This window comes from Anabrus simplex, chromosome 2 (assembly GCF_040414725.1).
Source record: "Anabrus simplex isolate iqAnaSimp1 chromosome 2, ASM4041472v1, whole genome shotgun sequence".
NCBI classification, from domain to species: Eukaryota; Metazoa; Arthropoda; class Insecta; order Orthoptera; family Tettigoniidae; genus Anabrus; species Anabrus simplex.
In genome coordinates, this window is record NC_090266.1 from 337,746,147 (window position 1) to 337,765,365 (window position 19,219).

The following is a 19,219-nucleotide window of genomic DNA, read 5'->3' on the forward strand; positions in this document are numbered from 1 at the left end:
TGCTCGTAAATCCATACGAAGAACGGGTACTTCAGCTAGTTATCTATAAAGTTTTAACATTTTAACCTCTTTCCACTGATTCTCACCTTACCTCATGTGTTTCCTTCTATTATTCTCACTTATTCTCTTTTCTCGTATTTGCTGTCCAGTTTGCTTGACATTGGAAGACTGGCCAGTTGTACGACGGGATGGTTTAGGAGTAAAACGGTGCAGATTTCCATAAGTGCAAACCCCAGGTTGGAACAAGGATTGGAGTGCGGTAAGTGGTGCAGGAGACTTAGGACCAGTATTTTCCGACAAAAAATGCATCAGTTCTTTTTTAAAAGTTATTTTCTTGCATAATACTTGGACGACTATTCTAGGATATTGAGATTTTCGATCTCATTCTGACAGGCGTTCTATTCTTCTTTTAACCTTTTTCCTTTCTTTTAGCATACCTTTTCTTTTCGTACCCTCCGAATCCATCTGGTGTTCCATATTATTCCTGTTGCTTTATTTCATTTTCTTTTCTCTTTACAACTTCCACGTTTCCTCTTTTGTTAGAGTCTTTTCCTTTTCAGTTTGGGAAAAAAGAACTGCATGAAATTTTGGACTAAAATTACATCATGAAAACAAAAACTACCAGCTATTCAAATATCGATGTTTAAAGCCTCAACAGGAATTTAAATCACACACCCTTAGCTATTTAATTTTAGTCATCTCCGTACAGACCATGAAGGCCCTAGGAGGGGTAGAAGGTAAAGGCTTCCACTCCGTAACCTCAGCACTTGGTGCGGTAGAATGGTAAGCTCTACGCCCGGCGACCTTTTCTCCCAGGTATTAACATGGTAATCATTTTCGTTGTAGGCTAAGTGAAACTCAGGGACATTATGCACCTCCGGAAGTGAAATTTTGTTTCTTAAATTTTTTGACTTCCCGACGGGGAATTGAACCCAAGTCGTTCTGGGTGAAAGGCATAGTTATTTAAAACAAATATTTAAATAATTGGACATGGGAGGTAAAATTAAAATAAAATTATTTTCTTTTGTACATCCTGTCTATTAACCGCTTGCAAAAGTTTAAATCCCTTGAGATGTTAACATTCGTTTTTGTATTAATGCCAGAGGTTTGAATTTTGTTAGAATGAAAAACAATCAGAAAACACAAATTATCACCTCCATACCTTTCAAGGTGGAGACGGAGTGGGATGGAGATGGCAGTTGCAGGGAAATCTATTTTTTTTTTTTTTTTTTTTTTTTTTGCCGTTTCCTTCGGCAAATGTTCAGCTTGTTTTGGCCACGATTTCATCACCAAATATTGTCGTTAGGAAAATATGATTCAAATTCACACTGTGTTTTCTTAATAAAAGGCAAATTAGGGCGGAATTGATAATGTAGGATCGGACAGAACACCAAATGATGTTTCAATATTACACGACATTTCTAATTACTAATTAGAAAGTTAATTAAAATAAGCAACTGCAGGAACTTACCTCCCTGTCAGTCTGTTGCCATACAACCTCAGATTTCAATTGCACTCTAGTTGCAGCATGAGAAAGAGGGATTTCTTGGGGCGGAGGTGAGAGGAAAAAGAAGCACCAAAAAACAACTTCAGCCCTTCTGTGTTGTGTAGACACAAAACACGGTATGCTTTATATAGATCGTCGTGCTCCAGAGAGTTTTAACTCAAAATGTGCTTATCTAAACAAGAAAGTATTAACTTGAATACTCGAACACACGTGGTTAGTTAATGTCACCCTGAGTGGAAGGAAGGGACGGAGTTACGACGTACAAGATGCTAGCAGTGAACAATAATACCATTACACATGCGTATTATGTCCATGACGTACTGATACCAGGAGGAATTCTGTTCTTACCGACGAACCTCTTGATCATACGTCAGCAAGAAAATATCAAGTCGTGTGTAATAGCCTCTGCACTTCTATTTCTATGTGATAACAATTTACCAATTGCTCTGTGGCCCGTTAGATAGTCAGATTTATAACCCACTAAAAATTTCAGACACATGATCAGTCGATGATTGCAACATTAGGCCTACAACTTTTACCAACAAATGTCGATGAACTTTGGACAAGGGTGAACGAAGTATGGAAGGTTACTCCTCAGGACATCGTTATAATGTTACTTGGTTCGATGCTGTGATGAGTTCGGCAGGTTATACAAACCAGGGATTAACATGTCATTTATTAATTTATTTTTCACCTCTTGCACGAGTGAGAGTGACATGTTAAAACTCCTTCAACAATACCAATTAACTCAACTGACTCCTTGTGTTTGGATATTTATCAACAACAGTGTACTCTGTTAGAGGACGGCAAGAATATATTAAACAGCGAAACGCAGGGATAACGCAAGCATAAAATGTCTTCATAAAGTAACAAGACTTGGAAGAATGTAGCAATCACATGAACCAAATTAATTTCTCTGATCAGTAATCACATTAGGTTTGTATAGTCATTGTGAAGAAGAGCCTAAGATTATTGATGGAGAATAAAACGGATAAAATTAGTGGGAGTTAAAAACACAAACGGTATGTCAGGACAAGGTACTGTATTTCAGTATGCGTCAGGTAATTGCGAAATGCTATGAACGGAGTAGATACGTTTGTAGACTTTGAAGAGGCTTATGACAGTGAACTAATGGAAGAATGTTGACCACATTGAGAGATTAGAATACCGAAAGTTACCGGGCAGTTATGTTTATTTATTTATTTATTTATTTATTTATTTATTTATTTATTTATTTATTTATTTATTTATTCAGGATCAGCAACAGCATAACGTCGAATTACAAAGATCCGAGCTATGTACAATAGATATTAATCTAAAATGAAAGATATATAAATATTTAAAAAGGACACAAATATACGCAATAAAAACTGTACAATCATACATAATACATTACAACGACATTAACAAAGGAAAATACATTTACACTAAATACATGGGCAGAACAGGAAAGAACAAGAAGGAAAATTAAGTTATATGAGAAATATCATGAGAGTAGGAAGGAAACGTTACGAAGATGTCTAGGTTCTTGTTGATAGATAGGTTATTAAACATTGCTAGAGTACGTACAGAAAGGGATCTTTGGGTGAGAGAAAGCCGGGAGTAAGAAATATGGAATAGGGTATTCTTCTGGTGCTACAGGATGGGACGTGGAAGGGGAATAAGGAAACTAAATCAGAAGACCTAAATAGACCATTAGCTGCTTTGTATAGCAGCCTTAGGTCGGCTACTTCCCTCCGAGCAGAAAGAGTCTTGAGTTTCAGTTTCCCAAGCATTTGGATAGTGCTTAGGTTGCGACATGCAGGGAACCTAGCTCTGACGATAGCACAGAAAAAAGATTGTACACGGTCAAGGTGGCTGAGATTTGAAGAAGCAGATATGGACCAGACTGCAGAGGCGTATTCAACAATAGGTGAGATACAGGAAACGTAGAATGCTCTGAGGGCATTTAAATCTGTGATGTCAGAAAACCTGTAGAGTAAACCAAGGAGTGACATAGTCCGTGAGGTGACACTGTTTATGTGCGAGACAAGCAGCAATTTACTGCTGACAATAAGGCTGTTGTGAGGGCTGATGAGAGAATTAATTCTTGGTCTGAAGTAATTTCACTGCAATCAACTGCCAATAATTTTCATAGATTTTTGTATTGAAATGCAAGAACTGGCTGGTTGGTGATCAGTCGGTTTTGTAAGCAGTGTGGTTGCAACGGCACGCAGTCGTATGATTGAGGAAATGTTGCGAGAATGGAATAAACATCAGCACCTTTTGTATTTGTTTTACGTTGCAGAACACAGACAGGTCTTACGGCAGCGATAGGAGAGGACAAGTGTAAGACTGGTGCGAAAATGGGAAACGACGTAAAACCATCTTCAGGGCTACCGACAATGGGGCTTGTACCCGCCATCTCCCGAATGTAAGCTTACGGCTACCACGCTACCTTCTCAAAAACTAATGAGTTTTTGGATGAGTTTTTGAATCCCAGGAAATCAATATTAAACAGGAACAAATACGCCATTTCAAGTTCTTAGATACAGTAGAAATAAAAGCCGCATCAAGGCGCTGCAAAATCAACGTTGTTGAGTTAGCTGTTGTAATCTACGATGTTTCATAGGAAGGGAGTTCACCTTGCATCAGACAGAATTCAGGCCCATATTGTTGCATGCAATCGACGTCTAGTTAAACTGTGGATATCTCATCTATACGCTAGAGGTACCAAGAATGGAAGTAGCCTAATTATTGCTAGAACTAATTGGCGGTGAAGATTGCAGTAGGGTATTCGTTATGAAATATGCATTAAATTCGGGAAAAAATAGGTTTCAGAAGTTGTGTGTACAAACTGGTGTAAAAAATCGGTCATGTGTCTTTCTCTTACCCTCTAAGGCCGAAACCATTAGATTCCTAACTAGAGTGCCGTCCTCGAATTTACCTCTTACGAGCATTTTCTTACACCGTTTCGTACGCACAGCTTCATGAAACGAATGTTTAGTAGCACTTACGAGTACAAACAATGGTTTTACTATATTTAATGGTTTCAATGTAGAAAAACCATAAACCGGGTGGGGGGTTGAGTTTAGGTATTTGTAAGTAAACGTTTTCTGTGCTTTGCGTACCATTTTTCTGCATTATGGTGTGTGTATTCAAAGAAAGCTTCTGTACGATTGAACACGTGTTTATGACTGTTCCAGGTCGTGTACTTCACTGCTCTCTTCCCGTATGTGCTGCTGACAATCCTCCTCATCCGTGGTATAACTCTACCTGGAGCAGTGGAGGGCATTCGCTTCTACATCAGTCCCAACCTCTCCAAGCTACGAGAGTCTGAGGTGTGTATATACTGTCTTCTATTAAATATACATACATTAATTTTAGACCTAACATTCTAAAGGGGCTAAGCGCAAAAAACTACTTTAAGAGATAATGATGAAAAACATTACCAAATGCTCCAATTAAATAATGTTGCCTCCTTTTTCTGACAAACCCATCATTAAATCACATATGGACCCAATCATTTACATTATAAGGTGTTATATTTATGAGATCTCTTAGAAAATATTATTTAAAAATTGAAATGGCAGAAGGGGCTAGACGAATAAATTATTCATTCTATATGAATGAGTCACTTGCAGTTGAGCTACGACAGAGCCCTTTTAGTATGATTTGCTCATACGGACGCCTTTGCTGGCAACACCTAGTGTATACACTGCTCTATGTCTTCTGATGTAGGCTAGAACAAATTTGTTACATTCATTGACTTGTTTCAGTCTCATCATTGGCTTTGACCACATACAAGAGACCGAGGTATGAGTGATGCTAGCAATGCCATTCCTTATGCACCCAGTCCCTGTTATGAATAGTGTGAAAATGTTGCTCATAGGGTTGGTTGGTGTAGGTATTTCAGTGGGCTTGGCAGACTGAGATCTAATAGCAACTTCTGGCTCAGTGAGGAAAGCAAGGGGAAATGACCTCACTCCTCATTTCCTTAGTACACCTCTTCAGTGATGCATGGGCCACCTAACGGAGTCTGGCCCCATGGCTAAATGGTTAGCACGCTGGACTTTGTTTGATGGGGTCCCGGGTTCGATTCCCGGCCGGGTCGGAGATTTTAACCTTAAATGGTTATTTCCACTGGCTCGCGGACTGGGTGTGTGTGTTGTCCTTAAAAAATTAAAAAAAAGGAAAAAGGAAGAAATGAGAAAACATCAGTAATTAAAAACAAAACAAAAATTAATTTAAAAAGATTTTAAAAGCGGGTGATGGCGGAGCTGTTGAGGTGGGCTGAGCACTCAACATACTCATACGAATGCACTACCAGCAGGTCCATTAAAATGAAATCAAAAAATTAGGTGCTTAATCCCTTTAGATCGTTAGGTCTGCAATTGGTACTGTGCTCGGACAATCAAGGCTCAAGTAGTGTGATCCTCAGGCCACTTACAAACCTGGACCGCGGTAAACCATGGGAAAGATTGCAAGACACGTAGCTCGTGCGGTAATTTAATCAACATTTGTGCAGTTAAACACTTAAGAGTGTGTTCAGGACTAGATGCGGGAGGGAAAGTCGTACGGGTGTAATGAATTGTGACTCGAAACATTTTATTGCTATTTCATATTGTCATGAACCTCATCTCAGTATCTTTATAGTAAGGTCTGTATCATTAGTCTTTGTTTTGTTTTTGTTCTGCAATATTGTGAGTTTTACAAATTCTGAGCAATTTTCACAAGACTGCAACTTCTGCTGTTTCAGTAATGTTGTACCCTGTATGTTCTTAATATTTTTATTTCACACAGGAACAAATACGTGAGGGAAAATGAACAGGAATACAACAAAATCAAGTGGTAAATTTATAAAGTCAGAATATTCTGATAAGTTTGAAGAGGTTGTGGCGCTTGTACTGACTAAGAATAGTATACGAATCTGTCTATCATGGCAAGGCAAATAACTAAAAATATAAAGATGACATACACAAACTCTTGAGTGAATCCAAGAAAAACTCAGCTTACTGGCAATAGTGTCGGCCATGCATGTGCTTCTCTTGGCAGTTAAATGAAAACTATCCGAAACGTTAATCCAAATCATTTGTTTATTCTGTCGAAGAATGTCAGGCATCGGAGCTGATGGTCGTAATTTTAATATTCCCTGGACTGAACCAACAATCAATCAATTAGTGAATCAGTAATGACGTGAGGAACAACACTTCCTTTCTTCCTCCAGACCATGAAAATGATCAATAGTCGAAAGCACTCAATCAATTAACACAAAAGCATGTGGCACAGCAATATCCAAATATCTCGTATTCTCATTACTTTTAAGTATTCCTACTGCCATACCTCCACTTAATTAATGTTCCTCTAGGTAATGGACTCAACCTTCCGTTTGAAAGTGTACGAAAACATGTTCAGTGTACATTACTTTGTTATCAGGCCGATATTATCTGCGGACAGTTGGCAGCTTAAAATCCCATTCGTTTCAGTTCGGAGTCTTTTGAATGTGAGAAACACTCCATACTGTAGTTATTACAAAGCCACAATCGACTGGGTTTGTATAAAACGTCTTTCTACGTAGATCAAACTTGCACGAACAGCCCAAAATACGACACATATGGTTTGTCTATGGACATCAATTTATGTGAATTAAAAATTATATTCCAGCCTAATACTGCTTGCGGTGTGTATAATGAAGACAGTAGTAGATTTTGGAATGGGCTCGAAATCTCATTCCAATATTAACACTGCTACGTACTTTGTATTTTTGTTACGCGACGTACATGTAGCGACATCCAGGACTTCATACTGTCAACAATTTGAGGGATGTTACACTGGAAGATCCTTCTTGTTTTAAGCGTTGTATCGGAAATAGCACACAGTAATTTAATATCTTCAGCCGGTCCCGTGGTCGGGGTAGTGAGCCTGCCTCCTACCAGTAGGCCGCAGGTTCAAATTCCGGCCAGGTCAGGGAATTTTATCTCGATGTGAGGGCTGGTTCGACATCCAGTCAGCCTACGTGAGAACAATTGAGGAGCTGTCTGACGGTGGGAAAGTTGCCCTGGTCTAGAAAGCCAAGAATAACAACGGAGAGAATCCATCGCACTGAACACGCGTCACCTGTGCAGCGGTTGCTTGCGACTCACTAGATTGTACATCAGGCGAGGGATAATCGTTCACGTTATCACTTCCCTTATATTAGAGTAATAGTTGCAAGTTCTTGAATGGAGCAGGGCCGTTATATAACGACGAGTTGGTGGATATGCTGTTAGTATATGGGGAAGTCGAAGAAATTAGAGGCAAGTAGCCACCTTATATAGACAGCGACAGCCAAATCATAGAATAGTCTGCCTTTCTGACTGAACACTTGGGTGTGTTACTGGTTATTGCCCCTCTTCCTATTAGAAGATTTAATTCTTTAACAGGATCGCTATCCATCACATAGGACAAGATAATATCAGTTTTATTTTAAATAAAAACTATCGTTTCCGGCACACAGGTCTCAGCAGTCCTTTAAATGTGTAGCCACCAGGATATCCAGATCTCACACTCATGGAGTTCCTTTTGTGGAGGAGCTAGACGCGGTACATATCAGGAAAGATCGTGAGAAGGACTAGGGCAGGCTGAAGGTGTCACACCCCTTATGTTGTCGAGGCTGCAAGGAAGTATTATGTGCGTGACAAGAAGCTGAGTATTTGAACATATTTTATAAATAACTTGGTAAATGAAATGGCGTATGGCTTTTAGTGCCGGGATGTGTCCGAGGACTTCGGCTCGCCAGGTGCAGGTCTTTTGATTTGACTCCCGTAGGCGACCTGCGCGTCGTGATGAGGATGAAATGATGATGAAGACGACACATACACCCAGTCCCCATTTCAGGGGAATTAACCAATTATGGTTAAAATTCCCGACCCTGCCGGTAATCGAACCCGGGACCCCTGTGGCCAAAGCCCAGCACGCTAATCATTTAGCCATGGAGCTTGGTACTACACAGTAACGAAATTGCACTGTTTATGTTCTTCATTCCTTTATTGGAGTCTTTCGCCTGTAAACTATAGTGTCCCGCTACACAGAGAGCTTGACGGTACATTGGGAGTTTGGACTGAAAATCTATTATGGCCGAAGCACCTGTTACTGTAAGCTTGTGGTACGTCTGACTAGACGTGGCACTTAGTGGAGGAAGCGCGAAGGTCAACTAAACTAACTTTATTGTAATCTTCACATTGCATCAATTTTCGCACAAACATCATTTATTCATAAGAGAAGAAATAAAAGAAACGAAGAGCTGGATACTACATACGAAACAAGACTACTACACTGCGTGGGCCGATGACCTACATGTTAGGAACTTTAAAACAACAATCACCTTCGCCTTTACACTGTGTGATGAAATGGAATCAAGTGTAGTTTCAAAGTGTTACATTTCTTCTTGGGAGGGTGTATTTATCTGGCATTATACCACTTTTAAATTCTTCCTAGGAGACATGCATATTGTAAAGCTGCATCAAAACCTTTTGTTTTGGGGCAAACACGCAACTACTATAGAGTCTAGATGTGAGTGTACTGCTGTCGTATCTACATCATCATTCATCATGGGCATTCACTTCCTGGTATAGTAGTTTAATCATTTGTGAACTTTACTGAGTTACTTTCAAATCATCTGTGCCTTCCTTGATTGAATGAACTGACTCCCATCACTCTTCAGCAATGCTCTCCTTTTAATAAGAACACATTTCTGTTTCAGGTGTGGATAGATGCTGTTACTCAAATTTTCTTCTCTTATGGACTCGGCCTTGGAACACTTGTGGCTCTAGGGAGCTACAACAAATTCACCAATAACGTATACAAGTGAGTATAAATACCGCCAGACCTTCAAGAATCAGACGAGTCACATGGTTATTAGACAAGGGCACTTGCAACCAAGTACTTTATCCTCATAATCCTCCTAAAGCACACATTTGAAGGTTTAAAGGGGCAATGACGCGAAAGTGCGCAAAATTAGATCAACTACTCTGGAATCACACAGCAAGCTTGGCATGAACTCCCAACGAGAGCAAAAGGAATGGAATGCTAGAAATACTTAGCACCCAGTTCTAAGTTATGTGTAAATTCAATGGGTCGAAACGTCTTGAATTCCTTTGGAGGACATTTTCTTGATTCACTCCAGAACAATACGTCTTTGATTGTAAAATGTGTAAATACGGGCTGAGAGCCAGGTCCTTTTGTGAGCAAAAAGGTTATTTTATGCGTGGTTCGAAAGACAGCAGCACATGTCACGAACGCGTACCATCTTCCAGCACGACCGAGGAAGGGAATTGGACGCGTGAACAGGAGGTCAGAACAGTCGGAAAGATTTCGTTTTCATTTCGGTACCCGATGGACTCCCTGCTGACAGACAGTGTGTAGACTGGCCAGCCAATTTGAAAGAATTTGAGAGAAAGTGGTCCCGTCTGAAGCCGGCCCGCTCAACGGAGAATATTGTTGCTGCGAGGGTGGCTGTGGCTCCAGTCTGAGCTTGCACTTTTCCCGTACAAAATGACAACTACGGTACCATGACAAGCAGCGGTGAGTACGGTTTGCTGCGTTGGCTATTGTAGAAGGTGATCCCGTATTGCACAACACATGGTTAAGTGATAAGGCGTAAGTTTATCTCAAAGGTGCTATGATCAAACAGAATGGCCGGATTTGGGCAAAAGTACAGCTAGGTTGAAAGTCATGGTGTGAAAGGGTGTGTATGCGTGGGCTGCAATTTTCTGTCATGGAATTATTCGGCCAGTCTTTTGCCAATGACACAGTCAATAGCGTGTGTTACATGGACATGTTGCGAAATAGTTTCCTTCCACAACTCTTTGCAACAAGACTACGAATAGAGACACAATGGTCCTTGCAAGATGAAGCTCGTCCGCACACAGCAAATGTTGTTCTGGACTTCCTGCATGAACATTTCGGGCCCCGTGTGATGGCTACCACTAGCCCCAGTCTTACTCCCTGTTAATTCCTCCTTTGGGGATATTTGAAGGAGATAATCTACATATACAAATAAGAAAGAAGTCTGACCTTTTTCCGATGGTTAAGTGAGGACATGTGTCGTAGAGTGGTCACGAACATGCAGATTTGCCTCGACGCTGTTGTGCCCCGAGAAGGTGGGCATATTGAACATGTCCTACATAACTCCAGTGATTGTTGTAATGCAATTGTTTATTAAATATGTTTTATATTAAATATTCTATAAACAATTTCCAGTGTATGACATTTTGTGCGTTACCCTGTAGAAGGCACAAAAAACAAATCCACACGGGCTATGAAGGTCCTTGGAGGAGTAGAAGATAAACGCCTCATGAACTAACCTGTTACTCCTTTCTGGTCTTGGCTGAGGGTATGCACCTCTCCAGAAGTGGAAGCCTTATTCTAAATATTCCATCTTGTTTACGGGTAAACGAACTCACGTCCCTCTCGGTGATGGTCACGCCTTTATCGCGTCAGATGGGCAGCGTACTATATACTCGTAAACTGTGCATGCCACTCGATACCACTCATCCGCGAAGTGTGGAAGGCCTCCCTGAAACCAGATATAATGTACCGAACTGTCTACATACGGTAAATTTCTCATAACACTGTGTGCCTTGCTGGAGATGTTTCTTCATTTTTGAGAATTCTTTTCCGAATGTTAGAGAGACACGCGAGAGAGGAACAGTTGACTGTCAAAACTAATGCTCAACCTTACATTTTTCTCTTCTGTTTCAAGTCACGATACACCTCTCACATACTTACAAGTACAAGAATTGCTCTTAGGACATTAATCACCGCCACTAACTGACAAGTACTCAAGTTTTGAGAATGATTTCACTTCGAAATGCAATATATTTCTGTTTCAATAGTCCGTATCATTGAAATTTTTACTCGTCTGGGAATCCAAGGAGCATGTAGACACCGAGTAAATGGCTGTCTGGTTTGGGTCAGGCAGCTATCAGCTTGCGTTCGGGAGATAGTGGGTTCGAACCCCGCTGTCGGCAGCCCTAAAGATGGTTTAACGTGACTTTCCATTTTCACACTAGGCAAATGCTGGGGCTGTACCTTAGTTAAGGCCACGGTCGCTTCCTTCCCACTCCTAGCCCTTTCCTATCCCATCGTGACGTGCGCGATACAGCAAAATGAAACATAAAGAACATGTAGACCTGACAATGTTGAGAAATATTATTTCTGTTTACAAAAATATTCTGATTTGTTCTCTTTTAGAGATGCCCTCATCGTATGTTCCATCAACTCGAGCACTAGCGTGTTTGCTGGTTTTGTTATCTTCTCTGTCGTCGGCTTCATGGCTCATGAGCAGGAGAAACCAGTGGCAGAAGTCGCAGCTTCAGGCAAGTTTCAGCAAAGCTTCCATAGTCTTACAGGGTGACCCCTGATTATTATTTGTTGCCGCTATGGACTCGGGACTTTGTGTTGTACTTTGCCATTATTTTTTTAACTGCAATAGATGTGACTGGCAAAGTTTCAGCTCAACAGCCTTGTGGTCTTTTGTTTATTAGTATTGTGGGAAATGTTCGTTTCAAATATACAGATAACCATCGATATGTTAATATTCTACTATTTGATTGTTCAATGTTCGTTCGGGAAAAATGTGTTAAATTTGACATGGGGGTTTCTCAACTATTCTTATCACCTCACATAAACACTCCCGCAGGACTTTACTAATTACTAGTTCAAATTTGTGATTTTATGGATGACAGTTTGAACTAGGGATCAGAAGAATTTTCCTTAATTCCCTGTAAATTTTGAGGTTTGCTTTACCTAGTCTGTGCTGACTGAAATTATTTCTTCTAACAATAAAAATCTTTCAAAATCCAACTTACTGGTAATATTGTGAATCATGTGGACAATGATGGTAGGCAGGAGACTACTTTGTTAGTGGAGACATGTAAGTAACTAATATATTACAATGTATTCAGGTCCTGGGTTGGCGTTCTTGGCTTATCCATCAGCTGTGCTGCAACTTCCAGGCGCTCCAATCTGGTCGTGTCTCTTTTTCCTCATGTTGCTTTGCATTGGTTTGGACAGTCAGGTGAGTGGCATGTTATTAGTTCATTCACATTTTGGGAGAATACTTGCTCTAATTTATAGTTCAATTAATAGCCTATGTGAGGGGACCGTAATTTAGGGAAGATCTCGATCGATGAAGAATGAAATCATCTCCCAAGTTCATTCCCCTTCCTTTCAGCTAGTAACCATCATCGCAGCTCTTCTCTGGTCAATAATTCTAAGAGAACATCGCGAAGAGAGATCAGACGTGAAGCCAGCCAAGCCTAAGTTCAGCATTTGAAACAGTATGATAGAGTACAGTCTCTCAGACTCGATCCAATGTGGATTAGAGGGGTATCGAGTTACAAAAATGCCCACTACTACGGACTCGCCCAACTTCTAAGTCAACTACTGTTTTATTTACACTTTTGTCCTGTATGCAGTCCCTCTAACGCATTCAGTTTAATTTCTACAGTTACTATGTTTTTCTTCCTCTTTTTACCACATGACATTTTCATTGGCAAAACAAGACTGCACTCAACTTTCCCGCACAACGATTTGCTTAGAAATGGCATGTCCAAACCATGAAAAGTGAAATTAATTCACGAAGGTCGCCATTTCGAGTACATAATGGGTTAGCGAACTTGTGTTCAAGCACCTCAAGTCCTTTTCACCGGCCATACTGTTGCCGATCAAACCGATCATCAAGCGATCATATTCATTGCAACATAAACATCCATCCATTTGCTGACAACATTTATGTGAGACAACTTACCCGCTCGGTAAGAAATAAATAAAAAAACAGTACCCGCGGGTACTCGAACCAGCTCGCACTTTATCCGGCCGCTCATGAATTTATTGTTGGTTTCCAAGTAAGATAACGAGGGACCTACAGTAGGAAGATTACACTTTATCCAGTACGCTTGGCGTAGACCTAATGCACTCTTCCGCGTGTATAAAGGTTTCATTCGCAGTGAAAATGACTAATGAGTTGTCAGGAGAGCTACTACTCCCAAAACCAAGGAATAAGGCCGTCAGAACTCTACGGAGTGCACTCAGTTACATCCGTAGTAACTGTATATCGAAATGGCATGATGTTTGTTGATTGTCTATAAAATGCACGTGTTCGAAGTGTGGCCTAAAACTACATTTAACGGGGCACAATACTCGCACTGCATGTCTTGGTGAAATGAAATGGCGTATGGCTTTTAGTGCTGGGAGTGTCCGAGGACATGTTCGGCTCGCAGGTGCAGGTCGTTTGATTTGACTCCTGTAGGCGACCTGCGCGTCATGATGTGGATGAAATGATGATGAAGACGACACATACACCCAGCCCCCGTGCCATCGAAATTAACCAATCATGGTTAAAATTCCCGACCCTGTCAGGAATCGAACCCGGGACCCCCGTGGCCAAAGGCCAACACGCTAACCATTTAGCCATGGAGCCGGACTATGTCTTAGTGAGAGAATGTTAATGGTTAAATGCTCAATTACAAGAAACTAATACTAATATAATAATAATAATAATAATAATAATAATAATAATAATAATAATAATAATAATAATAATAATAATAATAATAATAACCATAATCTGTATCGTTATTGGCCAGATGTCTGTAGAGAACTGGAATGTAGAGGCTTCAACTATTTATAACCTGCGCTCCGTGTCCTTTTTTTTGTTACAATTTTCCCAACGATGGGTCAGGAAGGGCTAGGCGTGGGAATGAAGCGTCCATGGCCTTAATAGAGGTATAACCCCAGCATTTACCTGGTGCGAAAATGGGAAGCCACGGAAAACCATATTCAAGACTGCCGACAGTTGGGTTCGAACCTACTATCTCCCGAATGCAAGCTCACTGCTGCGCGACCCCAACCGCATGGTCAACTCGCTCGGTCGCTCTAAGTGTGACAGAGTGGATAGGTCTATGCACGACCATCCCCGCCCCTCAGTAATGGGTCTGGCACTCTGGTACTCAGTTCTCATGTACTGTAGGCTGATAATGATAAGGTAATGGGCCTCTAAATGTATTTCTAAGTGTATGAAGTTCCTGGCGGGGAACCAAAAGTCACGCCGTTCTGGGCCAACCGAGCAAGCTATTACTACCTCGACAAGACCGTCCCCAGTAATAATAATAATGAACTCAGACTACTATGAATAATAATAATAATAATAATAATAATAATAATAATAATAATAATAATATAACTTTACGAACACACTTATATTACATTCTCTCCACAGTTGGGTGATGATTCTAGCTATTCAAGACTATTAGTATCAAATGACACTTTAATTGAAATTTATATAGACTGCCTGACAAAAAAGTTGAGCACCCAGAAGGAGTGGTTGAAAATGACACTACATATGCTAAAAGAACATGTGCCTTTAATGAAGTGATTGCAATATGGGATGAAAGAGACAAGGCCGTTGGCAGTTACAGATGGAATGTTGGCGCCAGGTCAGTAGGGTATCGCATCCACCCTGGCCGCAATACATGCCTTACGCGGTTCGGAATGGTGTCAAACAGCCTTTGGATCCTCTCCTGTGGCAAGTTCATCCACAGTTGTTACAGCTGTCCCTCCAGGTCCCACAGGTTGGTACTGGGACGGAGTCCCATTCCAATGTCATCCCACACGTGTTCAATGAAGGAGTCGTGCGGGGATCATACTGGCCACTGGAGGACCTCAACATGCTCTAGGCAGTCGATAGACACAAGTTCTGTGTGTGGACGTGCATTATCTTGTTGGAACAATGTTCCAGGTTGCTGTGCCATAAGGGGAAGGACGCAGAATGTCTGTGACGTATCGCTGTGCCGTCAAAGCCTGCCGAAGCACAATTAGAGGTGACCTGAACGTATATCTTAAGGCTCCCCACACCATGATGCCTGTGCGTCTTTCCGCAATATGGGTAGGATCTGCCCTCTGCTCTCGACGTGCCAAACCCGCACATGATGGTCATCGGAGGTTATGCAGAAGCGGGACTCATCACTGAACATGATGCGACGCCAGTCGTCCTCTGTTCATGATGCCCGGGAAAGGCACCACTCCAAAAGCAGGAGTTTGTATTCTGGTGTCAATGACAACCGACGCATGGAGCGGTAGGACTCCAATCCGGTGGATGCAGCCGTCGAGACACTGTGCGGGAACTCACAAGATGTTGTAGAGTCTCCAGTACATGTTCGCGTATGGCGGGTGCCGAAATGGGATCCTCAATGCTTGGCGCACCTCACGTCGGTCCTCCCTCGGAGTGGTGTTTCTTGGTCGACCCGAACCTGCACGACGTGATTGGGTGTCCTCATGTACCCACTGAGTCCAACATCGGGCCGCATGCCTGGCAATTGCATGATACGACCAATCAGCCTCATGCAGTCCCACAATGCAGCCTCTGTCAAGTGCTATCAATTGGTGGATAGGCTGTCTAACGCGTCTGCGAGGCAATTCCGGTGCTTCGTACGGTACGTAGTGCTCTCTGCACGCCTTGGTAAACTGTCTGCCTCACAGCAGTTGACTGGTAACAGCTTATCAACAACAGGACGGTGACTTCACGAATGCACTCTGGTGGGCATTCTACACGTACAGATCCTTGTAAATCTAATTATTTACTCACACATCACTGGTATGCATGTATACCGAAATGGGATAATATTGGACCACTCTTTCTGGGTGCTTAACTTTTTTGGTCAGGCCGTGTAAATGATAATACGTTTCGAAAATTCCTGGCAAGTTTGTGCCACGAGGTCACCAAAAATCCCCCAAGTCCTGAGAAATATTCAGAAGTGGAAGCGGCATTCAAGGAGCCTTGATTTCTAATTATTTTATCTAATTGAAAACTTAAAAAGTGTTTCCTAGAAAACACAAACGCTGTTTCCCCATTACAAAACACACATTTTAGGCTATTGCCATTATAGCCATATTCGCTCCAACACCAGTTTTCACGAGTATACAGTAATCCGCACCACAGGAAAACAATCTTGTAACCAGTAGTGAGAACGTTTGTTAGAAATAATTCGACCAATCCTCCACCCACCCCCTTGCAAAAGTTAACAAAACAGAGCAAACCCGGCTTTCGTTCCACTGGTTCCAGGCTGGTTTGGTGAAGGAAGGATAATGTGAGTGTGAGAAAGAAGGGCAGTGTGACAGACAAGTTTCTCTGGATTTCTACATGTATTTTAAACATGTTTTCTCATACATCTCATCATTTGCATCCTGTCTAGGGCTATTTCATCATCATCATCTTCATCTGTTTACCCTCCAGTTTCGGTTTTTCCCTCGGACTTAGCAAGGGATCCCACCTCTACCGCCTCAAGGGCAGTGTCCTGGAGCTTCAGACTCTTGGTCGGGGGATACAACTGGGGAGTATGACCAGTACCTCGCCCAGGTGGCCTCACCTGCTATGCTGAACAGGGGCCATAGTGGGGGATGGGAAGTTTGGAGAGGATAGACAAGGAAGAGGGAAGGAAGTGGCCGTGGCCTTAAGTTAGAAACCATTCCGGCATTTGCCTGGAGGAGAAGCGGGAAACCACGGAAGACCACTTCGAGGATGGCTGAGGTGGGAATCGAACCCACTTCTACTCCTTTAACCTCCCGAGGCTGAGTGGACCCCGTTCCAGCCCTCGTACCACTTTTCAAATTTCGTGGCAGAGCCGGGAATCGAACCCGGGCCTCCGGGGGTGGCAGCTAATCACGCTTACTAGGGCTATTTGAGGAATGTTTTCTGGTTCACTCTGCAGAATGAGCCTACTAGCTGGAGCTCCATTTTGCTGTAAGCCAGTGAGCTCCTTAGAGGCCCTCCGCCCTGCGGCCGGCAATGGGACGAAGACAGAGCGACTGGACACGGTGTGGCTGCTATCCTGCCACACGTGCTGGTGGGCGTTCCTCCTCCTTACACGAAGCAAACACCACCTTTGCATAAACAACCAACGTTCGAATGCGACTTCCGACTGAGAAATCTGCTGTTAAATCTTCTCTTTTTAAAAGATTGTAGACGACGTTCCTTCTCATGCAGTGAAAAGCTTGATGTAAATTTGACGTTTGTTGCATGCCGCCTCCATGATGTAACAGTTTCAATGGCCAGCATTGCAGCAACTTGACATGATATGGCTACGCAACCACACCACGACAGCACAATGGTTGTGGCTCAAGTTTGTAACGAAATGCGACATTGTTTTCACACTCTGATGTCATTTTCTTTACAATTGGCTTTACGTCGCACCATCTTATGGCGACGACGAGATAGGAAAGGGCTAGGAGTCGGAAGGAAGCGGCCGTGGCCTTAATTAAGATACAGATCCAGCATTTGCCTGTCGTGAAGATGGGAAACCACGGAAAACCATATTCTGGGCTCGAATCCCACCATCTGCCGAATGCAAGCTGACAGTTGCGCGCCCCTAACCACACAGACAACTCGTTCGGTACTCTGCAGTAAAGTTCAACCAATGTTGCAATCTGTGGACGATATCACCTAAAGAATGTCGCAGGGCTGAGTGGCTCAGACGGTTGAGGCGCTGGCCTTCTGACCCCAACATGGTGCGTTCGATCCTGGCTCAATGCGGCAGTATTTCAAGGTGCTCAAATACGTCAGCCTTGTGTCGGTAGATTTACTGGCACGTAAAATAACCCCTGCGGGACTAAATTCCGGCACTTCTAAGTCTACGAAAACCATAAAAGTAGTTACTGGGACGTAAAGCTAATAACATTATTATTTATTAACAAAAATGTCGCGGGCTGTGGTCGAACGCAGTTCGCGCGGGCGACACGCCCTCTCACCTCAGTCGTTCCATTTGCTTCCTGACGGTTGTGCTGTAAAATGGCGAACGAACAAGGCCAACGAGCGCCAGGTGACTCTTCCCAAGATCAGCATGTTCATTCTAACGAAGATGGACAGTCAAATTACGAAAATAGAGGTACGCGTATAAAGCGAAAAACTGGTAGTCAAAGAAACTTGATAAGGAAAACGAACTGATGAAGTAACACGTCGCTTGTCTGATTGAATAAGCACACAAGAAGCGAAGGTTGATTACAGTACACTTGGCATTTTTTTCCAGTCATTATATGACCGCCTCAAACTGTAAACTGTCTCTTAGCTGAAGTAACAAATAATTGAGTGTATCCTTGGTCAAACTAAAATAATTAAATAATTTGTCATCGTATACTGATACAGTAAGTGACTCTGACTTTTGCCCCTCTTTGCTATAATAGGATGAATTCTAACCTCATGGCACTACAGCCCTGAAGGGCACTGGCCTACCAAGGGGCTGCAGCTCAACCCGAAGACCTGCAGATTACGAGATGTCGTGTGGTCAGCACGACGAATCCTCTCGGCAGTTATTCTTGCTTTTCTAGACCGGGGCCACTATCTCACCGTCAGATAGCTCCTCAATTCTAATTACGTACGCTGGGTGGACCTCGAACCAGCCCCCAGAACCAGGTAAAAATCCCTGACCTGGCCGGGAATCGAACCCGGGGCCTCTGGGTAAGAATGTAGTTCAGAAATAAAGCCAACCTCGACCGCAAATTTATAATTACGAATCATACAGGTGTTCCGACGACTTCCATGGTTATGGATAGGCTATAACACGTCACAATATGAGCAAAGGCAGTATTCGACGCCCTCGTACAGCGTCCATCTGCGCTGGGTGACATTCCACTGTCTGAACCTCTATAGACTCTTCCACCACCAAGATGGGCCAGTCTACCGGAATTCACACCTGACGG

General features: G+C 42.4%; 1 protein-coding gene across 1 annotated transcript in view; it reads left to right on the forward strand.

Moving 5' to 3' along the window:
* Positions 1 to 19,219, forward strand: part of Gat (GABA transporter) — a 145,240-nt gene that overhangs the window by 103,143 nt on the left and 22,878 nt on the right. The window contains exons 6-9 of the mRNA XM_067139069.2: positions 4,693 to 4,827; positions 9,228 to 9,331; positions 11,720 to 11,844; positions 12,433 to 12,545. Coding sequence (XP_066995170.1) covers positions 4,693 to 4,827; positions 9,228 to 9,331; positions 11,720 to 11,844; positions 12,433 to 12,545 — 477 coding nt within the window. The remainder of the gene's footprint in view (positions 1 to 4,692; positions 4,828 to 9,227; positions 9,332 to 11,719; positions 11,845 to 12,432; positions 12,546 to 19,219) is intronic.